Below are 24,459 nucleotides of genomic sequence, written 5' to 3' on the forward strand. Positions count from 1 at the left end.
AAAGGCGGCCGCTGAACTCAGATGAAAGGCCGCGGGGGCTGCGCTTGCACAGGAAGGCAGACTGTACATCGACTTCAGTACAAACACAACACAGGCCATGTCACAGACGGACGGACAGACCGAGGGAGATCCAGACAGAGAGATAAGGGAGGGGCGAAGGGAGGAGAGAGGGAGAGAAAGATTACTTTCCTCCAAGAAACAGGCTAACAATGCATTTGGGAAAGAATGAGGTTCATTACAGTGAACTGCAGTTAATATGCTGTTATTCTAATTGTATATATTTTACTTATAAGCTCATACTGCTCTGCTGACTGACCTCTCTGTTTCCTGCTTGATTAGAGACAAAGATATTATAGTTATCATAAAGGCCCAGTCACTAACAGAGATATTAGTTATTTTAAAGGCCCGGTGACTAACAGCCTCCTTCATGCATGCACACCAAAATAAAAGTCACTTTAATTAATATAATGCCATAAAAATATATATATTATTGTAGGTTTCTGTAGAAACTACAAAGGACATAAACAACTGCATTATGAATATAACATTGTATTGTATTTGTGTGTTTTATTTTAGGTTTCTGTACTAAAGGGTATACAAAAACAGCATTATGCCTAAAACATTTTATTGTAATTTTGTTTTTTATTCATCCGGTTGACTATTTATAAGTAATATGCTTTTAACATTGTTAGATAGTTTTTAGATCTATTAAATAAAATGTGTATCTCCATAGTAAGCAGCCCGCAGCTTCGTGTGACTACATGAATAACAAAGGCCGGAGAACGGACACGTGCTTTTCATTGGAGCTGTTTGAATTCAATTAGAGGAAAAGGCGTTGGTTTGAAAAAGTTTTCTCTGAAAACACGGAGGCCGACAAACTCCTCGTGAGTGTGTTCTGGGAGCGAGGAGGCCCCGAGGAGAAGGGTCGGGTTCAGACCCCATCAGGTCCAGAGGAGACCAATGGGATGTGTCGAAGCGAGGCAGGCTCTTAAAAAGCTTTTTTTTTTAATTCCATAATTTAAATGTGGGTATTGACGACGCAGTCATTCATAATTTTTTTTAAAAAAGAGCATCGTATTGTCTGAAAACACGGAGCGTCTTCCTCACGTGATTTCCACCACGTGAACGAGGACAACGCGCGCGCAGGGGAAACAGGCGCAAGTTGTATGTGCAATATTTATTTCATTATTTATGTCATCTGATCTTTTTTTCTTTAAAAAAAAAAAAGTCAAAAAGATTTTACTTTGGAACAATTAATTTGGACATTTACAAAAGTAATTTGAATCTCGTGATTGGTTCGTTGTCGTTATGATACAAGTTATTTATTTATTTATCTCCTAATTTCTTCATTTATTTGTATTGTGATCATTATTTCATTGTGTAATTATACATAGATTATTGTATTATTATTTTACAACACATCCTTGTAATTATGAAAGCCGTCTGTTATTTTAAAGACCATAAGTCCATAAACGCTGCGCGCCCTCACGGCCTCCGCGTGCGTCATATCGCTCCGCGTGCGTCATATGGCTTCATATAAAAAAAAAGGTCATCCCTGTGTCACCACTCACGACAAAACATAACACATCTCAAATATGTGCTTTTAAAATACACATAAGGGAGATTAAAAAAAAACAAAGTATCCCATAATCAAAGGATTATGAATTATGAATGACTGAGAGCAATTAGCTATGATGGGGGTAAGTTGGGCTGCTGCTATAGTTTTATATCTCCAACCTTTAAACGTCGAAATGAGAAATATTTATGCAAAAACACAACATGCATTACAGTAATACATCAGTGAGGATTTTTTTCTCCCAACGTGGCAAGAAAAACAAGTTAACCGTGCGCAATCAGTGTGTGTGTGTGTGTGTGTGTGTGTGTGTGTGTGTGTGTGTGTGTGTGTGTGTGTGTGTGTGTACTTGTAAGAGAGAGAGAGAGAGAGAGAGAGAGAGAGAGAGAGAGAGAGAGAGAGAGAGAGAGAGAGAGAGAGAGAGAATCCATCCATTATGATCCAAACTGCGGCCACAAACACGCCGACGCTTCACGCCTCGTTCACCTGACTTGACTGACAGGTGCCGCGTGCCTCCGCGCCAACAAGTAGAGCCTCCAGGACGCGCGGAGCGGCACCGATTTCATTTCGTTCCCCGCAGCCCTTCCTTCCATCCGCCGCGCGCTTTAACCCTCAAACCCGCAGCAGAACAGCTGATGAGCACCGCCACGCAACCCTCAGTTAAACAATGCGTGTCCCGGGACATGGACACGCTGACCTCTGTGTCAACTGGTGTTGATAGAAGAAGAAAAAAAAGAAACGGGTCCACCTCACAAGTCTGCACCTCTCTCTCACACACACACACACACACGCGCGCGCGCGCACACACACCAGCGGGGGCGCAACACTCATCTTCACTGACGTAGCCGAGATTAAGTTGTGTGAAATGGAACAATTATACATTATTTTTCTTCTCCATTCCCCAATAACTTGCCCACGCTGAATTCTACCAATACACCGGTGTGCTGCTGCAAACTGCTGATGGATTGTTTGAGCCGGCTCTCCCCACGTCATGAATCCATTTCAATAAAATAAACAAATACAAAAATCCAGATTTTCTCTTGTTGAATGAACCTGTCATGAAGGCTGTGGAGTAGAGAGAGCGGCTGCAATTAAATAAATGAGTAGAAAGAGGCTGAGACAAGTTCAATTGTTATTATGCTATAAATAAAACATCATCCTCAAATGGACGCGAATAAAAAACGTAGAAGTTCCAGGCAGGTTGTCCTCTCCTCCTCCTCCTCCTCCTCCTCCTCCTCCTCCTCCTGCAGCGCGTGTGCGCGCGCAACAGCGCCACTTCTAAACACGCTCATGCAGAACGGTTCAAATTGCTCGCTGAACTTATTACATGAGCACGAAGCTTTTCCACCCTGAACTTTGGCCCGAGTCCACGCGCGTCTCCAGAAGAAAAACTGCACCTCTAGGTCTGCACCAGCTCCAGCCTCCGGTGAGAGGCAGCCAGGCAGGCGAGGGTGCGCGTGCGCGCGCTCTGAGAGTATTCTTACAGTAGCCTACTGTACAAGGAGCTGTGAGAAGAAGAAGAAAAAAAGCATCCTTCTGCGGATCAATATCTGCGCAGCTGGAGCCGAACAGGAAGCAGCATCGACGCACCATGAGCTGACCTTTCCCACTCCCCACAGGTCACACCTTCCTCTGGGAGAGGTCACGGGCCTGAAGGGGCCTGAAGGGGCCGCGAGGAGGCGATTTACAAACTGCATTTAAACCAACATCTCATCCCGAGACAAGTTCGTCTCAGTTTGACCACTTTTGCCAGAAAGGAAGAAAAATAAGAAGCTTGACCTCTTTTGGTTGGTAGATTTTTTTTTTACTGGAGCAAAAGCATATTTTTGTACAAGAGGATGAAACTGATTTCACTGCCTGTTTGTAATCAGCAGGCCCTGCTGGCCCTTCTCTATTCAGCACATGGCTCTGTAACCGGAGGCCACGTTACAGCCTGCAGTCTAGCAGCTCCATGACACACAGAGGGCCACTTGCTGCAGGAGTCGGCCTGCAGCGGATATCTGCCAACGTCCCACTGTTGTCAGTGTTCCTGAACGCCTCCGCGAAACACAGAACAGCAACCTCAACCGCCCAGCTGACAGACACTGTTGTTCCTCCTTCAGCTCATTTATAGCCATAACAAATAGGCCCACTTGGATTGCACTAGTCATTCCACAAAGAGCCTCAGATCTGGCAGCAATCTGTATCTTTACCCACAATGCAGTCAAATATAAAGCCAGCCCGTAAAACCATCTGAATGATGCAGGGGGACACGCGGCCGGCTCCCATCACAGGCCACAAACCAGAGAAGCCACAGCTCAGAGGCAACGGGCCTGTAAGCCCAGTCAAGTTCAAGTTCATCTGTGTGTGTGTGTGTGTGTGTGTAGTGTAGGGGGGAGGGGTCACATTTACAGGTTTGTGTTTTCAAATAAACTCAGTAAGTGACCTGAGAAAATGTAAAGTGAGTTTAAAGATGAAGAGCAGCTCGGCCGCGTGGCCTCTGAAGGCAGAACGAGGACGCTTTGTTCGCTCGGGTTTGTTGGTTTCAATTAAACCGCTTTAAACACAATATGTTAACGTTAGAACGCTCTTCCCTGCTTTCTCGACAAGTAAATTCAGACTCGCTCAGATCCCCCCACCCCCCCCAAAAAAAATCTCCTGTTTTCTTTTCGTGGCAGCGCAGCAGCCACCTTGTTGACGGCCTGTCAGCACGCTTTGCAAAGCCTGAGGTGAAGAGTCTGAGATGAAGCGGCTGAAATAATTCCACAAACAAAACTAAGAGGCTCCCAAACAATATATGGAACTCTGAGCCGCGTCAGCCAAACCAGGAAGCAAGGGGAAAAAGTCAAAAGGGGAATATTTAGCACTTGCAACACCTTTTATTATATTTGTATGCAGTAAAATTCTTATCACAATAAGGAAGGAAACACCTCTTAAAACTTTGAACAAAAGCACATAACGAAACAACTGCCCATGTTTAGCTCGCAATTGTACATATTTATAGTAAAGAAACATTCTTTTATAAATACTGTTTCATCTGTAGCAAGTAAATACCATAATTTAATTACAAATGGATAAATATGGCAGTTGATATTTACAAAAGGAAGGGTGTGTAGTTACAGAAAATTGAACGGCACAACGTTTATTTTCCTCACAATCCTCCAGATAGTATTTCACAATTCAAACTTGCAAAGCACAAAACATCACAAGTTAAAGCCCAGCAAACTAAAAAATATACATTCACAAGCGTAATATTGTGGTCTGTTGGAGTTAAATGTTAACTTTGGCACTCGTTCCAGTTTATAGATGTTTAGTATAGTACAATCAATTTGCCTTAGGATCACAATATTCAACATTATAGTACAATTTTTTTTTATTGTAATATGTGCACTAAAAGTCCAGTTAGAGAAATAGCTACCATTGAAGGAACATCTATACACCAAAGACTGACAAACTATCACAACCGATGGGGAAAGTGGGCTTTTAGTAAATATGTACAATATGAAATACACCTCGACTATAATACATATTTTCCTCTGTTGATAATCCTCATCTTCCCTGGTGAAAAAAAATACCATAATAAACCAATGTTTTGTGTGCCCCTCCAGTGTGCACGTGTCCCAAATCTCCTGCTGGACGGTCCCAGTGCTGTGAAGTGAGTGTGTGCCGCTTTCGTTGCAGCTCAGTCCTACACGTACCATTCACTGAAATTGGAGGAGAGGCCGCTGTGGCCGGTGGGGTTGTGCACCGCCGAGGCCGGGGACATGGTGGTGTTGCTCTGGGTCTCTGCAGTGGGAGACACCAGGCCCGGAGGAGTGGAGGACTCGTAGCCGGAGCTGGCTGCTGGTGAGGACTCTGATACTGGAGGGGAGGCTTCGTGGACCTGGAGGGGAGGAGAGGGGGGGGGGGGGCATCACCAATTAGTATTTACAATCAAGCACCAAGGGGAAGGATTTAGAGGAGAATGAAAGATGCACAATATATTAATTACACACACAAAAAACACTATAATAAACATAATGGAGGCCTGACACACACACACACACACACACACACACACACACACACACGTCCTGGTGTATTTACCTTCATGTGTTTCCGTAGAGAGCTGGGGTGTGTGTAGGACTTGTCGCACATTTTGCAGAGGTAAGGCTTGTCCGACGTGTGCACGTGCATGTGTTTCTTTCGGTCGCTGCTGTTTGCAAACCTTCTGTCGCAGCCTTCAAACTCACACTGGAAGGGCTTCTCTCCTGTAGGAAGGAGGGTAGAGGAGGGGGGGGGGAGAAAAAGAAATGTCAGAGTGTTTCCCACATTTGTGTTTTATTTTCTGAACAGATAAAGCCTCTGGCTGACAACAAGAGGCCGCGCAGCTCACCGGATGCGTCGCCATTCAAACGCGAAATAAAAGAAGTTGAGGTGCAGCGGGATGATCACATTCACAGCAAACGGTGTCTGTTTTAAAAACTACTCTGGTGATTTCCACACCACCACCATGTGCGATATTTAAGTTTAAGGCTGTTTTCAGAGCAGAGATGAGTCGGCGTAGAGGGGGGTGGGTTCATAAATAATGCGCATAGTGATGTGGAGGGGGGTTGGAGAGAGGGGGGGGGGGGTAAGGCCGTCCTCACAGTGGGCCTTACAGAAGGAGAACCATTTGCCTGGGAGACAATAAAAATCTAATTAGCACCTGACCGATTTCATGGCACCCGCACCGTAATGTATTTCCCCGAAGAAAAATGAGGGGGAAAAGAAAATGTGGAGAGAGAGAAAGAGAGAGGGAGAGAGGGCCGGCGATGGCCTCCCTCCAGTCTGGCACCTCCAGCGCGCATCTTATCTGATTAAAAACAGGGCTGTACGCGGCTCAACCTCCACGCGACACACACTTCTCCAGAATGAAAACGAAATCCATCAGGAGAGAATTGTATGTAAATAATAATACCACCACCACCACTACTACCACACCACGCGAACAATCCACGCGGCAGCTTATGGGACGCACAACGCGAGAGTGCGTGGAAGCTCCACTAGCAAACCAATTGATGTGATTTACTACACCAGCCTGTCTGCACGCAACGCGCCACTGTCCCCTTTGACCCAATTTCTTTTTTTTTTCTTTTTGCAAAGTCCCCCCCCCCCCCCTCCACACACACACACCTCCCATAAAAAACAGTAAAACATCGGCATGCCATGTGAATTTATTATCCAACACGTTTATAAGGATTGTTTGGATAAATTAAAAATGTGCCCGTGCGATGCAATAATATCCCGCTATTCTTAACTCGTTTGTCCCCCCACTCTCTCTCTCTCTCTCCCTCTCTCTCTTTCTCCCTCTCTCTCTCTCTCTCGGATGTGCTCCTAAATCTACTCTGCCCTGTCCTGCGGATACTATCGACTTTAGTAGCCTGAAATAGTCGCTGATAATTAGATCTTAATTCGTGTTTGCCTTGGCGAGGGCGCGTGTTTACAACGGGGAAATAAACGCGCACGCCGGCTTAGCAGCAGCGAGTCCTGCGTGGTCCTCAAAACACAAAGCAATAATAAAAAAAAATAACAATAAAGAACAAGAAGAAGAAGAGATCAAATCAAAAGCTGGCACGGTTGTGTGTGACATATTTACCTGTGTGCGTTCTCTTGTGTATCTTCAAGTTTTCCGACCTCGCGAACACCTTCCCGCAGCCGGGGAACGGGCACGGGAACGGCTTCTCCCCGGTGTGCACCCGAATGTGGTTCACCAGTTTGTATTTCGCCTTGAACGGCTTGCTCTCCCGCACGCAGTCCTCCCAGAAGCAGACGTGGTTGGTCTGCTCCGGGCCGCCGACGTGCTCCACCGAGACGTGCGTGACCAGCTCGTGCATGGTGCTGAAAGTTTTGTTGCAGCTCTTCTTCGGGTTGCTGAGCTGCTCGGGGTCGATCCACTTGCAGATGAGCTCCTGCTTGATGCACTGCTGCCGCATGTAGCGGAAGAAGGCACCGGGGTGGTGGTGGGCTGCCATGTTCATCCCCATGTTCATATTCATGGAGCCGTACTGGTTGTGCAGCTGCGCGGCCGAGTACGGGTCTGTCCGCGGGCTGGACACCTGGTGGTACTGCTCGGAGCGTCCGAAAACCTCCCCGGGTAGTCCGAGCCTCATTTGCCCGTTGAGCACGTTCGGGGAGCCGTGGGACCCGTGCTGGTCGTGGATCCCCGGGAACAGAATGTGGCCTTGAGTGTCTGTGTGGGAGTGATGGAGGGACCCCGCCGCGGGGCCGAAGATTGCGTGCTGGCCGCCGGCCGGAGAGGACTCCCCGAAGCCGCGGCTGCGAAAGAGAAAGTCCCGGGTGGAGTTGAACGGCGAGCTCGCGTACGACGTGACATGGGCGGCGTGAGCCCCGAGAGCCGCGGCGGGGTAGCCCGGCGCCTGGCTGGTGAAGGCAGAGCTCTGCCCCGGGGAGAGGTCGTGGTTGAGCTTAAACGCGCCCATGTGCGCGGAGTCCACGAAGCTGTTCTGCGCCAGGCTCAAGTCTCGCTCCTGCATCTCGCTCGCCGAGTGATGCCTGGCGAACGACCCCACTCCCAGTCCGGGGAACTGGTGCCCGGCGTCCAGTAACATGATTACAGTTGCTCTGTTGTTCTGATGATGTTGTTGTTGTTGTTGTTGTTGGTGGTGGTGGTGGTGGTGGTGATGATGATGATGATGGACTGGATTAAATCAAGGGGCTATGCGGCGAATTAAGTTAAAGAACAAAACAAATCAAATGGTGGTGAAACGATTCAACTTCCAGACCTTGGAGACAACATATCAGGCGGGATTGGAAACCGCTGCTCCGCTCACGAGGAGACAGAGAGGGAGGAGGGGGGGGGGGATACCAAAAAAAAAAAAAAGAAGAAGAAGAAATCAGCTCGGCTTATCGGATCTACTTCTTAGTTAACTTGTGCCTCAAAAAAAAAATCCAAACGAAGTGAGGAGTTTCCCCGAGTCCTCGTGTCTTGACTGCGACAGTTGGCTGCGTTCAACAACCCACCCCCCCTTCATACAAAATTTAAAAAAAACACCCAAAAATATATATATATGCAGTCGGAAGAAGGAAATAATTATCTTACTGGGTGTCCTCTGCGCGCACAGAGCGAGAGGGGCCACAAGCAGCTCAGGGTAAAAACGCCGTTCCGATTTTTGGGGGGCATGGAATTTATTTCTCCGGGCTCGCCTGCGTGTTCTCGCGGAGGGTCCCTGTTTCTCCGTGGACTGGCTCTCCCTCCTCTTCCGCCCCCTTTAAACTGCAGCCCGTTCATTCGCTCCTCGCGCGCTCATTGGCCGCCGCGCCTCATCAATCCCAGGTGCTCCTCCAATAGCAGGTAGCGGCTCGGCCGATTTAATAGCGCATCGCCATTTTTTTTTCCACTAATAATTACCGCCTACTTTTAGAAGAGGTTTTTTTTTTTTTTTTTTTTTTTTTTTAGGGAGAAGGGGGGTTTATCTAGAAGCGGAGGGATCGCGACAAGGGAGAGCAGAGGACATGTTTTGGGTTGTTTATATTCCAGTAGGGGCCAACTTGTCGTCATTATATAGATATAAATGTAACGTTTTATAAACAATAATTAAATTGGAGCAAAATGTTACGATCGAGGTTAAGAAATGCTATTTTTTAAAACCTAAATATAATGCTTTAGCTCTGTGTTTTTTGTGTTTCGTAATAATAATAATAATAATAAAACAATCACGCTCCTGTCAGCTCATAGCGCCGTGTTATTATACATGTGGCCATCAATTAAACACGATTTCTAAAACTGGACTATGTAGGGGATAAATGTCCTGTAGCCCAGAGAAGGGAGGGCGGGTGTTGGGAGGGGGGGGGGGGGGGTAAACTGATTGCAGCCATCTTCACTCCCATAAAGCATCCAATGATGTTTGATATATGCTATAATTTTATTGATTCCCAAAGTCTACTAAAAAAAAACAACACTGCGTTGCGCTTTAAAAAAAGAAAGAAGGAAAGCAGAATGTACTAAAAATGCAAGAACACACTATTATATTTGTTGTTTTTACGGGCTGAAGGTTCTAACACCTCATATATATATATATATATATATATATATATATATATATATATATATATATATATATATATATATATATATATATATATATATATGTGCTGGAGAGCACGGTATAATAAATATCTCTATTGGAACATATAGCACCTATGTGTTTAAAGGGCTGACATAATAACCGCTCGTTAAAGTTAAGATGGAGTTCACAGGATCCTGACATGCAGGCGGTGGTCCCGCAGCTGAAGCAGAACATGTGGCTCCATATGGAGTCTGTTGGTGGCGGAACCACAACTGGGCCTGTCGCGGTGCTCCATGAGCCGACAACCTGCTGGTTGTTGCGTTCTTTCCCCTTTTGAACGGTTGCATATGTTGCTGGTTCTGGTTCTCGCGTCCTACGGCAGCGGTTAGGGGACATGTTGGTGAGCCGCGTTGTGGCCTGTGAGGTCGAGCCTTCCCTTTAGTGAGGTTTTATGTGTTTTACACTCTTCACCATATTATCTGTATTCTTAATGGGACTTTTTTTATAGCTCAAACATGTCGCATTGACAGAGCAATGTCATAAGAAAAAGGTTTTCAAAAACAAAGACTTGCTTAATTTACTGGCAACTTTCCAATACAAGCATTCAGTGAGAAATGGAGATATAAATATACACACACACGCGCGCGCGCGCGCGCGTACAGGCTATGCCCCACATCTGCTCATTCACCCACAAGTCAAAGGAAGTTTACTTACATTTTCACCAACTCAGAAAAATCCCACAAGTTGTTCCGTTCCTCTCTCTCTCCCTCTCTCTTCTCCCTCTCGCCCCCCCCCCCCCCTCTCTCTCTTTCTCTGACACACACACACGCACACAACTGCGTCACCCTCCGGTGTTCTGAGCATGCAGGCAAATAGTGGCGAATGAGAGAGAAACGTTCACAAACTTTTTCCTGGGGGTGAAGTTGTGCGTCTCTTCGCTCAGACTGGGACAGGCTGAGCGGTGTGTGTGTGTGTGTGTGTGTGTGTGTGTGTGTGTGTGTGTGTGTGTGTGTGTGTGTGTGTGTGTGTGTGTGTGTGTGTGTGTGTGTGTGTGTGTGTGTGTGCGCGCGCGCCATTCTTCCCAGTCTATTCCCAGTCTATTTCAGCCGGCACCACAGGAAACGCAGGAGCTGATCCAAGTTCAAAGTCACGTCTGCCGACCCTTATAAGAAGCTCTTTATTTCTCTTGAAGAAAAAAAAAACTCTCCATATAGAGAAAAGCGAAATAAAATGTAAAAGAAATACAAGGAGAAAAGAAGAAAAAAAATCTACCGGGTACAGAGAGGCACATGGCTGTTTCTGTCGGAGAAGAAAAGGAGGTCCTGCCTATTGAAGCCCCCCCAGACCAACAGGTTCTAGTGCCAGCAACATGCACGAGACGTGACCCCGCGGAGTCTTTAAGCCGGAAATACAGGAAATAGGTTGTGATGTGTAAAGTTATGACGCACAGCTAATCAATAAAGGCAGCAGTCTCGATCACATAAAGGCGCATTGCCTGTGTACGTGTGCGTGCATGCGTGTGTGTGTGTGTGTGTGTGTGTGTGTGTGTGTGTGTGTGTGTGTGTGTGTGTGTGTGTGTGTGTGTTATAGTTGAGGGGCCAAAGGCGTAATATTCCTGCTCTCTGCTATCATGACAATATCAATATGTTGACACACTGAAGGTTACTTGTGCGGCTCCCGTGACCTTGTGTTTCATGGATGTTTGACCTCTGACCCGTTAAGACCACATATGTTGCACTCTTGACTCCTTTTGGTAAAATAACCCTGTTTATGACAAAGCGTCATTGTTTTAGAGCGAGGGAGGGCGAGAGAGAGAGAGAGAGAGAGAGAGAGAGAGAGAGAGAGAGAGAGAGAGAGAGAGAGAGAGAGAGAGAGGGAGAGGAAGAGAGAGAGAGGAGCTATAAGGAAGCTATAAGTCAATATGAATTAACCCGTTCCTTCCATAAAGTTCAGAGAAGAGTTTCTACATGAAATGGTGTTTAGAGATGTGCTACATGGATTTATATCCACTCATACGACATGAATAGGCAGAATCTGATATTAATAGGATTTTATTTTTATAAAAATGTGAAAATGTGACATTCGCAAATTGTCCCGGTTAAAGCACGGGGGGGGGCACCCCCCCCCCCCCCTTCCTTTCTATACTCGCAGCATAAAGTATAATTCTTGTTGTTAATTCTGTGCGGATTATGGTCTCATTTAATGTGGTGTTTCATTTAATGCGTATGAAATAGAGCCCCCTTTAAACAAATCATAAACAGTGCACCCACTGCTCCTCGTGTGTTTTATGAGTTTCCAGATGCCCTCATTGGAGCTGGACATGTTTTATTTATTTCACTAAATAACTAAAACACGTGGTCATTTTTTTCTTGCTTTTTTTTGTGACTTTTAAAATGAGTTAAAAAAAAATACAGATGTGACAGAGTCAGTGCAGATAAACACGAGCAGCTGTTCACGAACAATAAACTGCAGCAGGCCGAACTGTTAATTAATACATATTGTTATTATGATGTATTCATTTATTTTTGCAGGACAATATACACGTTATATATCAGTTGTAAAAAAAATAATAATAAAAAAAAAAAGTTTTTGACATGCAGTTTCTCAGCATTTGTTTCTGAAAATCAAGTTCATAAATCAGCTTTTCCCCGCGGAGGAGCGCGTGCAACAGGCCCGGGACATGCAGCACGGAGGAGATCCATACTGCAAGGTCCCGAGTGAGGAAATGTGCTGCTCATTATGTACTTGAAGTTTTTACTTCATGTGTGTGTGTGTGTGTGTGTGTGTGTGTGTGTGTGTGTGTGTGTGTGTGTGTGTGTGTGTGTGTGTGTGTGTTTGAACTCCCGTTCGAGTTGCAGAAACTCTGATGACATGGTGATTTTTGTAGTTTGGAGGCAGATCGATGGGAAAGGTGTCCGGATGAAGACGTGATGACCGACACACGCCCTGCTCAAAAACTTAAATACTAAAATAATAAGTTTGTACTTTGCCCATCTCACTTATGAGCATCATCATACATGGTTGGTAATTAATGCTTATAATAAAAAATAATAATAATAGATGGCACCTTTTACAGGTCAGAGCTCTTGATGGAGACTAGAATAAAGGTCACGCTGTGATACTTTTATTTCCCGGTATGATGTTTATAACTCACGGCCTTCACTTGTAATAAATTTAAGCCAAGAGAAATTCATTTAATGGGATTTATTTTATTGGGGTATTATGAAAAAGTGCCTGCCCTAATAACAATTTATGACATGTTTATTGTTTTTTCCTAACTTCAGCATTTTAGTATGATTGGGTTGACAGCCTACACTACCCATAATTCAATTTAAAGCGTCTTTGAATTGAAGTGCAGCGGTCATATTATTTATATGAGCATTGGGAAGAGGGGTCTTTATATAAAAACTGCAATGAACTTAAAAAATATAATAATTAGCAAACAATATCAAATATGTTTGTGATGATTTAATTTAATTCCTTGTATGAATAATCATCAATTTACCTTCTTTTTTTTATGAAATAGTTTGTATAATTTAGACATGCAATAACTTTCCACAGGTTCGCTTCCTGTGTTTGATATTTTCCTGACAAATCATGTGAGGTCTTAGGAACTTTTTGTTTAATTCTTAAAAATCCTTTTCAAAAACTCCAAAAAAAGAAAAAGAAAAAAGAAGATGCATCCACGCGCTTAATAAATGCGCCTCACCGCGGTCCTCTTTACGCACATACACACCGTCACATACATCTCTCCACCAGCAGCGGGCTTCTTTTACTCTCTCTCTCTCTCTCTCTCTCTCTCTCTCTCTCTCTCTCTCTCCCCCCCCCCCCCCCCCCCCCCCCCCCTCTCTCACCGGTGACATCAAATCAATAGTAAAGGCACATAAACTGGGCTGCATCTGTCACATACAAACGGACACGTCAGTCATCCGCATGCGCCAGTGACATACAGAGAGAAACGCGCTAAAAAACAACAACACAACAACAACAAAAACAGACAACAACAACAACAATAACAACAACACAGATCTGCCGGTAACTTTGTGAGTACAACTTTTCGGAGTCAACAGCGATAAAGAGAGTGAGGGGGCGGATCCCTGCTGAGCCCTGCGCTGAACGACAGCCAATCGCTTCGTTCTCCTAACTGCCAGTCACCAAAATCCGTCCAATACCCGCGGTGCCATTTCTAAACTGTATTCCCCACTGTGTCCTCCAACTGTTGTATGTTCTGCCAATCGCTTGAGGACAGAGTGGGAAAGGGGAGCAAGCAGAGTTAGAAGCCGGACAAAAGAACTTATAGAGCCCTTTATATACATATTTTCCTAATGTTTTAGAGAGCGTGGCGGGCTGAGAAACCACCGCGGATGGACCAGTCAGAGTAGTCATGGAGCCCCCTTTAAGCAAGAGGAACCCGGCGTTAAGACTAGCGGATTTGGCAGCGACTCAAGCCCTTCCTCATCAGAACATGACAGGCTTCCCGGGGCTCGGGGGGCATCACCCTCTCTCCCACCATGCCCACCTCCACCCTGGGGAGCTGGGCAACGACCCCGGAGTGGCACTCACTCCATTTGGACCCGAGCACATGGCACAGACCAACGCTCTCAAACTTAGCCCGTCTCAGCACATCCAGAGCCACCACGAAGCCCAGACCGCGGCGTCCTTCACTTCTGCCCAGACCGCGGTCGGTTTCCCCGTGGCTCACCCCCACTCAGGCTACTCGAGCAGCAGGGACTTCATCCTCAGGAGAGAACTCTCAGCCTCTGCTATGCATGCACTTGGCGACCAGCATAGTTCCGCCTCCTCCCCTCATCACCATGGCATGTTCATCTCCCCAACAGGTGCGTACGGGCACGCGGAGAGCGGGGCCCATTCGCTTTTCACTGGACTCCACGATCAGGCGTCTCCAGGCGCCCACCACCACCACCACCATGCCCTCAACGGGCAGATGCGCCTGGGCATACCGGGGGACATCTACGGCCGGCCGGAGCACTTCGGGCACAGGCCGGAGCACTATGGACCGTCCTCGCTCCACAGCTACAACTCCATGAACCTCAACGTGAACATCGCGTCTGCTCCTCACGGAGCGGCGGGGGCGTTTTTGAGGTACATGCGGCAGCCCATCAAGCAGGAGCTGATCTGCAAGTGGATCGACCAGGATCAGAGTCAGAAGAAGCCCTGCTCCAAGACCTACAGCACCATGCACGAGCTGGTCAACCACGTCACGGTGGAGCACGTCGGGGGACCGGAGCAGAGCTCCCACGTCTGCTTCTGGGAGGAATGTCCGCGCGAGGGGAAGGCTTTCAAGGCAAAGTACAAACTGATCAACCACATCCGAGTTCACACCGGGGAGAAGCCCTTCCCGTGCCCGTTCCCGGGCTGCGGGAAGGTGTTCGCGCGGTCGGAGAATTTAAAGATTCACAAGAGGACGCACACAGGTCAGTGCTGCTAATGGGGTCTTCTGGGGGGGGAGGGACGGGAAAATGTGCCTTCGATCTTCGATGGTTGTTTGTATGTACGTGGGTGGAGAGAGGGCGCGTGCGTAAATGCGCACACACGTCAAACCGAACAAAAAATGTCAAAGAAAAGTTGTGTTCGGTGACGCCTTCGAGTGTTTCATTTCCTTTCTTTCATTCTAAACTTTTGCACCACGCCGACGGGAGGCGGGTTACGAGCATATGATTTGTAGAACGTGCTCACGTGTACGCGCTGGAACACGCGTGCTTGTAATTATCCTCAGGCATGGGACATCTACGCCACTTTTATGTGGAGAAGAGGGCGCGCGCGCATGTGTGTGTGTGTGCGTGTGTGTGTGTTTGTGTGCGGCACGGTGCATGTGTGTGTGTTTGGGACACTGAGACGTGTATTAGTTGTGTACGCATCGAGTTGTTCACTATGGGTCTGAGCTGGAGGCTGTAGCGCCATGCAAACACACGCACACACACGCGCGCACACAAACACACACACACACGCACACACACAAACATTCCCAAAATCGCCCATGAACAAGTGCGTTGAGGTGAATGTCGGCCAGAGCTTAAAAGTTCAAGACTGTGAGAAACAGAGTTCTTGTTTTCCACAGCATTCAAATCTCGCGAGTGCTCTTATAGAGAGTTGCTGTTGTTGTTGTTGTTGTTGTTGTTGTTGTTGTTGTTGTCGTTATTACTCAGGGTGAGAGTGTTTTGGGTGAGTGTGGCTCCATTCTCTTCTGGCCTCGCAGCAGCAGCACCGACGGGCCTCACAGAACGATGCAAAATCCCCAGGGAAATACACGAGTCATGCAGCCAAAAGAAACAAGTCACGAGGAAGTCAGAGGGACTGCTTGTCATTTTGAGAAGACACACCTTGACCCGATGAACACTGGATGTAACGTCATACAAAAAGAAGAAGAGAAATGCATGTTTGTTTTAAGTGTGACAGTGTGTGTGTGTGTGTGTGTGTGTGTGTGTGTGTGTGTGTGTGTGTGTGTGTGTGTGTGTGTGTGTCGTTATTACCAGAGTCCACCACGGTACACATACACTACTCCTGGGGGTCTCTTGAGTGTCACACACACATGCGCGCGCGCACACACACACACACACACACACACACACACACACACACACACACACACACACACACACACACACACACACACGTACACACAAATGCATGTAACCAGAAGGCCTAGAGGCATGTTACACGTGTTCACACTAGAAAATACTTTGGATAAGTGTGTGTGCAGCAGTGGAGGATGAAGTGGACGTGAATAAGCTCTAGTGAGGAGGAAGAGGAGGAAGAGGAGGACCCTCCCCAGTGAAGGAGAGCGGGGCAGCTAGTGAAAGTCCCCCTGCATGCTTGGATTTATTTAAGGTGGTATGTGAGGAAATGCATCTGCAGCTCTCGATGCGTGAGAAAAATGTATGAAAACAACTGCTCGCGGAGGCGCGTCCACGGCGTTCATTGCGCGTGACTGCATCTGTTTTCTCTCTCTCTCTCTCTCTTTTTCTCCACCCCATGCAGGAGAGAAACCCTTCAAGTGCGAGTTCGAAGGCTGCGACCGAAAATTCGCCAACAGCAGCGACCGGAAGAAGCACTCCCACGTGCACACCAGCGACAAGCCGTACTACTGCAAGGTGCGCGGCTGCGACAAGTCCTACACGCACCCGAGCTCGCTGCGGAAGCACATGAAGGTGCACTGCAAGTCCCCGCCGCCCCCCAACACCAACACCAACACCACCACAAACAACAACAACAACAACAACAACACCGTGTCCTACATATCCTCCTCGAACCCGCTGGGGGACCCTCTGTCCCCGCACTCGGAGCCGCACCGGAACCGGAGCTCCGCGAGCCTCTCCCCGCAGGTCACCAACCTCAACGAGTGGTACGTGTGCCAGGGCAGCGGCGGCCCGCACCACCTGCACACCCCGTCCAGCGACGTGCCCACGTCGGACTCGGAGGAGGACTCTTTCAGAAATTCGGACCCGAGGACAATGCTCTGATGCCCCCCCCCCCCAATCCCTCACTTCCCCCCTTCATCCAGCTGCGTTTTGGACCACGTGACCGTCAGCCTCCTCATCTCGGAAATGAAAGTGTGTTGGGATATTGATCACGTGATCCAACCACTGGGAGGGAGAGTTTATCCCAAAGTGACCCCTGACCTTTCGTGAAATGTAACTGTCAAAATAAAGCATCTGACATTAGAACTGGCATTTAAAGTCTTATTTTGAAAGGACCAACCACTTCAAAGTGAGACAATTTCTGAACAGAACTTTCAAACAATTGTTGTTATTATTTTTTTTTTTCAAGAGCAATATGCAGGGTGTCATCATCTGCGTGGCTTCAGACTCAACTGGTGTGCTGGAATGACATGTTTTTCACGTGACCTCCCATCACCCCCCAGAGCAGTTTAATAACTGGCCTGCTATCAATCACTGTCATATTCCAGACGCGTAACCAAAACAAATGGTACCGCTCGTAGCCCGGAGAACGGCAACATAGCAAATGTTGATGGACACAATTTAGAATATGTTTTTTTTAATTTTTATTCTATGTGATTTCTGTAAGATGTGGTACAAACTTTGATAGACGACAAAAAAATAAGGAGGCAAACATCTGAGTGTCTTATGGGGTTCTCATTTACCTTTTCAGATTTATACAATACATGTGTTTGGATGGAATTTTGTAATATTTAAGAACTATTTAAGACTATATTTTATGCAAAATTACACAAGTGTTATGCTCGTTAAAGAGTACGAGTAAGTCCATTGAGACCCTAAATGTCTACACTGACAGGCTTTGGCCCTGTAGGATTTGTATATATGTAATTGTACTGATGCTTGTGAATGTTGTGTAGTTTTTAATTACAAGAAGGAAAAATAATAATGTTGTTTTGTACATTATAATTTATTTGCTGGTATAAATGTTGTACTGGAACTACAGGAACACCAAAGATTAATAATATCAGTTTTGGTGATGCATAGTGGCCTACCCTGCTGATGTTTTTTTTTTTTTTTTTTTTTAATTCATCTTAATTTTCTGGGGTTTGAAAAAAAAAGATTTTTTAATTGTGTTCTGTAAAGAAGAAACATTTACTTGAATAGGCTGTGTAATGTGAAAAGTCCCTTTCTCGCATGCCTTTTGTAGTGACCTGTCTTTCTCTTTGAGGTGCACGTTGGACTTGATGGATATAAAAAAAGAAAAAAGAGATGAACCAGCTATGATTGTGCAGACCCTTGATGTTCAATTTTTTTTTTTTGCAATATAAATTTCATGCTTAAAAAAATGAATAAAAAAAACAACAGGACATATACAGTCAATGCTTAAACACGTGCACAATTATTACGATTAAAGGGTGATTAATACGACTTTTTGGAGATTAGAGAATGAAACAGTTTAAATGAACTGCTTACACGCAAACCCAGCTTCTCAAATGTAGATTCATTTTAAGAACAGTTGCAATTTGTTGGTCAAATAATGACCTTTTTGATTGTGAAATGTAAATAAGAGTCAACAGAACATTAATCCGACTTTCAAAGGGCATGAAAGAGCAGACGTGTTCACCTCCTATCACACATGATATGACACATTCCTCTCAGAGGGAAAAGGCCCAACGGGCCCGAGGAGGCTGGACCTAACGAACTCATAACCTGATGGCGCTCATCTGACAGGCGGCACGGCACAAAGAGAGGCCGGAACATTCATGGAGAAACATGAAGAAGATTTAAAAAAATAAAACATCCTAACAAACCGCAGGGCCTTGTATAGCAGTGTATAAAACAAGCGCTCCCTCCTCCCCTCTTTCTTATTTCCTCCATTAAAACACACGATCTCACTTTTAAAGAGTTGCTCGTCCAGTTCCATAGAATACATAAAAAGATGTGACCAGCGCGAGGCCACTTCAAAGGCGGCGGCTCCTGAGAGGAGGAGGAAGAGGAGGAGGAGGAGGAAGGGGAAGGCGCCGGCCCGCGTGGACGGGTCTTCATGGCGCGTTAGGGGTTCTATGGCGGTCAGGTGGGGAGACGCTCACGTTTGAATGTCTTTTTGCACACAAAAAAAACTAAACACACACTAACTGTCTCTAAGTGAACCGTAAGCAAATAGCTCAGGGTGCACCCCTTTCTCTCTCTCTCTCTCTCTCTCTCTCTCTCTCTCTCTCTCTCTCTCTCTCTCTCTCTCTCTCTCGCTCAGGGTGCACCCCTCTCTCTCCATTGTTGGCACGGGGGCAGGTGTAGGTGACGCATGCACGAGCTGCACACTTTGGCATCCAAAGCGAAGGGAGAAGAGGGAGTGAGTGATCCCTTGTAAACAGAGAGAGAGAGAGAGAGAGAGAGAGAGAGAGAGAGAGAGAGAGAGAGAGAGAGAGAGAGAGAGAGAGAGAGAGAGAGAGAAGTATTCGGAGCATCAATTAAGACACTTGACTCAGGTCAACCTGGAGGACGCTGCCGCGGCCATACAACGCAAACACTCAATCGGCTCTGGAGGGCCAACAATCTTCACTCTGACGCGCCCTTCAGCAGCATTATCAGGCTTCTTTATTTCAAAGGCGACAACTGTAGGTTTGTTTAGCTGCATTCATGGGGCTTTATCAATTTTATAGCCGCCCTCTATGAGCATTTCTATAAAGAACACTTCATCTGCTGCTTCATTCAGCGCAGGAGCACTTGAGGGCCTCCTCTCGCTTTGTGCGCGGACGTTTTTATAGAGCTCCGGCTCAGGGACCCCCCCTCTCCCCTCCAAAAAAGAAAAAAAAACCCTCTCTTGTAGCTCCTGTTTTGGAAACAAGGGCTCCATGAATGTTGCAAAATAAACACTGTAATGAAAAAATAACCAGAGACAGTTCTTAGGGCATTTTAAAAAGAAGGAAAAGAAGAAAAGAAGAAGAGGGTTGACTTAATAAAAAAGAAGAAGAAGGAGTGAAGCGGTCACCCTTCAGTGAGAAACGCTTTGAAGTAGAACTTATTATCTGAGGAATACTTTTTGGTTGTCCCAACGACGCGGCTGAAAGGGGAAAGGCGCTCCCTTTGTCAGCGATTTGTTCTCCTTTAGTGGGACGGCCGTGGAAATCACTTACATGGGCCACCTTAACATACTGCCTGCAAATCAGTAACCGGCGGAGTCAGACATGCAGACGCCACTTCTGATGGGGATGGGGGGGATAGGGGTGGGGGGCGGGGTGAAAGATAATTCCTCAGAGGAGCGTGGAGGCAAAACAAACGCCGCCTTGTCAGACTTTACAAGCATTATCACCTCCTGAATGCTGGCGGCACAATGCGCTTGTGAAGTGATCTTTTTTTTTTTGTCACAAAAGTTAAGAGGCTGTGGCTATTTAAAAAAAACAACACACACACACAAAAACGGACACATATATTTAGGGTAATTTGATCCGAGCACCTGCGCCTGCGCGGTCAGTGCTCAGCTCACCTCGAACGCGACTAAAGCCTTTTAAAGCCTTTAAAGATTTCTGGTTCGGGTGTTTTTTTTACGAGGTTTATTTTCTTCTTCTTCCGTGAACAAGAAAGCAGGTGTGACGAAGCCACCAGCATCCCTCCACACCACCAGCATCCCACCATCCCACCCGCCCAAATCAAACACAGCAGACCAGCAGCACCTCGTGACAGCTCCGGCTGGATTTTCTAGCACTTCTCTTCCTCCTAAATATGACAAGTGACTCATAAGAAGTGAGCGAGGACCCTTGGAAATAAAGAAGATACAGTAAGATCATGCCATATTTGCCATATTCAGTGAAGTTAGAGCAAGTTGAGCAGTGTGTTGCAATATAGGCCATGGTGTGTCACATGTGAAACACTGTAAACACCCCCGAAAAGGTTTTAAGAACAAAAAAACTATTACCCACAAGATAAAATGTCAGATAACGTGAGAGTGCGCACGCGCAGAAGTTTAGGCCACACACCTGTTTGCCTGCCCAAGTTTAAACTTCCACCCGTTCCCTCTCTAGCTCTAACTCTCCCGTTGTGTCCCGTTCTCTTCTTCCTCTGCCTAAACTGCCTCTGAGTCTCGTTTGCTGCAGTCAGAAACCAGCAGCTCTCTCCCAGCTTCCCTCGTGGATTCTTCCGGTGGGAAACACGCGCAAGGACTCAGTTTGAAGTTCTTTCAGCTCGCGCGCGACTCCAGCCTGAGGGACACCTCGACAAGCTGGAGCAGCGACTCGAGACCTTTGTATTTTTTAAGGAGGGAGGGAAGGGGGGGTCTCTAAATTCCTTGTCCGGTTCTCCCCTCGGACTGTGGGCCGTCCGCAGGGGGAACATGTCGCTGCTCTGCGGCGCCGCTTCCCGTCAGCCCCGGTGTCTTCCCTCAAAGGAGCGCGCGAGTTCAACTTCCAACAGCGGGCGCTCCGGGGGGGCGGGGCTACGCCACTGACCTGCACTTGGTTTTACTTTCATAGCAACTTCATTAAATCAATTACCCAGTGAGGACGTCACGATTGTTGTATTTTTGAGGGACAGAAAAGTGCTTTTTTTTTAATCTCCTCGCCTCTACAATTACATGTAATCATAAGCTGCATGTTGAGGCGGAAGAAGGTTTATTCTGCTCTGACATTCAGACTGTGTCGCTTCTCAGCGTCCGTCTCCACATAAGTGCAGAAGTTAGAGAATACCAGCTGATCGCTGCTCCTGTTGGGGAGACTTTCAAATAAATTGACTTTCATTTGCTTCAAAGCGTTTTATTTGAAACAAAGTCAAGGGTTTCATATAAATCAATGCGTACATGGAATATGTTTGTTCCAAATATTGTTTTAAAGACTAATGCACTAATTAATCATCCTCGAATTAATTTGTATTTTAAATGTTCAAATAAAACAGTACAAAAAAATACAAAAAAGAAGAAATTCTTTTAAACTTGGTCTATTGCATCTAGATATGTAACACAATAATATTTAAAAACTGTCATTTTTTTGTTAAATTAAAAATATAATTGAATCAAAATGAATATATATCTAGCATTCAAGTAATTATATAATTGTACAATTATTTAAATACAAAAATACGTCTGACTCAAACATCTAAATGTTGATCGTTGACTATACCTGACATGAAGGGTCAGAGTAACACCATGCAATCATATTAATAACCCATAACTATATATAACTGTGTGGCCACGAGCATCCGGCTATTCTAAAGTCCTGCGCTGCTCTTCAGAGGAGCAGGATACATCACTCACAAACTGACATAATATCTGGTGGCTCGGTAACATCTGTGGGGGTAGAGACTTGGTTCCGGTCCAAAGCCCCATCCCAGGACTGGGAGCCGCTCCAAGGCAGTAGGTGAGGAGAGCAAGGTCGTCCACGGACAAGCGGCATGAGCCGGGCCCCGCTACCTGGCCCCTATACAGCCCACCGGCCAGAAAATAGACACTAAAGTGCAGATAAGCGCGAGCATGCTGCCCCAGTAGTCTCTGACTGAATGACAGGGCTTTCCTAAAAGCCTCTAAATGCAGGAAGTAGGCTTCAGCGTACCTGGAAACGAGGCCTGAGCGGGTGGAGGGGGACGGGAGACTGTGTCCTCCATCACAGAGAAGCAGATGGACTTTCTAAGTGTAGGATATTTTTGATTTCTGCCCAGGGATGATACTGCTTACAAGGTACTTTAGACTGAACTAAAAGAAACCGCTTCATCTCTGGCACATGAAGGACATTCTGTGTGACTCCAGCTCTGGCTTTTTTTTTTGTTGAAAGAAGCATCTGTTTATATAGAGACAAATGAAAACCGGGATTATGAGCACCAGAAGAAGCACAGGGTTGTTTTTGAAGACAGGCCGACCTGGGGACAAAAATACCAGACTGAGGGATTACTCACCCCCTCCTAATCAAATTCAAATCCATGCATCTCCCTTCAAGTCCAAAACCTAACATATCTGGAAAACCTATCTATGATTGATGCAAAAATGATTTCAAAAGCATAGTGCCAGTCCGGCGTTTTAATCCACCCCCATTTTCTTTTGCTTCTCTCTTACCATCACTTGGTCCATTGTGTCGGCCAAGACTGGTATCAGTGTTTGTGCAGAACATCAGATGGCAGGCCCCGAGTGCATCCAGCTTCATTGCAGGAAAGGTCAGCATTTAGAGTGGGGGGTAAATCACAGCTTGGGGGGGGGGGGAGAGAGAGAGAGAGAGAGAGGAGAAGGAGAGAAGGTCGGTGTCCAAGTGGAGAGGGAACATGAGCAGACCATCTGTACCAACAACAGATAAGGCTTTGACTCCTGCTCTGCCAACACATGACGGTGTTCTAGTTCTAGTTCTGCTCATCCTGGTCAAACTGGTGAAGCTGGTCACTCGTCCTCGGCTTCCAGTCTCGCCGTAGAGGAGCTCTAATCCAATGTGATAAGCCATATCCCGAGCTCTATGCGGCGTCGAGACCTCCCTCCGGCTCGGCGTGGAGGCGTCCGCGCCGATGCCGAAACATCACAGGCCTCACGCCCGTTCTCTTCGACCGACTCTGGGTTTTTGGAAATGACAGATATGGCTCTGGACGGGCGAAAAGGAAATGCGGCGTCTTGATGTTCCCAACCGACCAGGGATAAGCCAGAAAGGATATATGGCTGGATAGGCAATGAGATCGAGATATGGGGGTCTCCATCTGACCGACGGCTTCAAAGAGCCGTGGCGCCGGTCCGCCGAGGCCCCAGATGAGGCTTAAGGGGTAGACGATTGAAGACCAAGATGACCTATGGTATCATTGGCGTCCAGGAAACGGCTCTCCATCCACTTTGCCATCCATGGCCTCCAGAGATGCTTTGGCCCTCAAGAGATCCTGTAGGAAGAAACAGGATTGGGAACGTGTTGAATCAGAGAAACCGCAGGCCTCCACCTCATCTAAGGACACACTTATTAGCCGGAGCTCTTTCCCTCACTGTGAAGATACTGATGACAGCCATAATGTGTCTGCTTGTCCCACAGGACACTTAGCTCTGGACCGTCCCAATCACAAGACTAATTGTATAATTAGGCCAGCTCCGTCGGGGACGGGCACCTTTTGGCCCTCCACCGACACTTGCATGGTAAATGACAGTATATCTCACAGACCATCAAAGCTTATCCATCTTAGTGACACTACGCTTGAGAGATGGCCATATTGAACCAACATGACTGATAGTTGTGCCGGAATCTAATAAGATGTAATGTTTTCAGGTAACCTAATTATTAATGTCCAGTGTCAACTTATCTGCATGTCTTTAATGACGCTACCTATTGGGTTTCAGAGTCTTTTTTTAAAGCAGATATCTGTATGTATGTTATGTATTCATGCATTCAGTGGGAGGCTGCAGACGTGAACTGGTCCTGAGGAGGACTGCAACAGCCCCTCCCCTGCACAGACTTATTTCCCTACTCAGCCCGTCCTCTGATCTCCAGCATCACCATGC

At 46.5% G+C, this 24,459-nt stretch overlaps 2 protein-coding genes across 2 annotated transcripts; one reads left to right on the forward strand and one right to left on the reverse strand.

Moving 5' to 3' along the window:
• Positions 1–4,406: 4,406 nt before the first annotated feature.
• zic2a (zic family member 2 (odd-paired homolog, Drosophila), a) lies at positions 4,407–8,915 on the reverse strand. Its single transcript, XM_068572822.1, has 3 exons — positions 7,170–8,915; positions 5,639–5,802; positions 4,407–5,435 (listed from the first exon to the last, which is right to left on the reverse strand). The coding sequence occupies exons 1-3, from the start codon at positions 8,140–8,142 to the stop codon at positions 5,241–5,243; spliced, it is 1,332 nt and encodes a 443-aa protein (XP_068428923.1). The 5' UTR covers positions 8,143–8,915; the 3' UTR covers positions 4,407–5,240.
• A 4,869-nt stretch (positions 8,916–13,784) lies between these two features.
• zic5 (zic family member 5 (odd-paired homolog, Drosophila)) lies at positions 13,785–18,371 on the forward strand. Its single transcript, XM_068572943.1, has 2 exons — positions 13,785–15,035; positions 16,600–18,371. The coding sequence occupies exons 1-2, from the start codon at positions 13,985–13,987 to the stop codon at positions 17,079–17,081; spliced, it is 1,533 nt and encodes a 510-aa protein (XP_068429044.1). The 5' UTR covers positions 13,785–13,984; the 3' UTR covers positions 17,082–18,371.
• The last annotated feature ends 6,088 nt before the right edge of the window (positions 18,372–24,459 follow it).

This window comes from Clinocottus analis, unplaced genomic scaffold, assembly GCF_023055335.1.
Source record: "Clinocottus analis isolate CAN_PGR_092001 unplaced genomic scaffold, fCliAna1.0.p SCAF_12, whole genome shotgun sequence".
Taxonomy (NCBI): Eukaryota; Metazoa; Chordata; class Actinopteri; order Perciformes; family Cottidae; genus Clinocottus; species Clinocottus analis.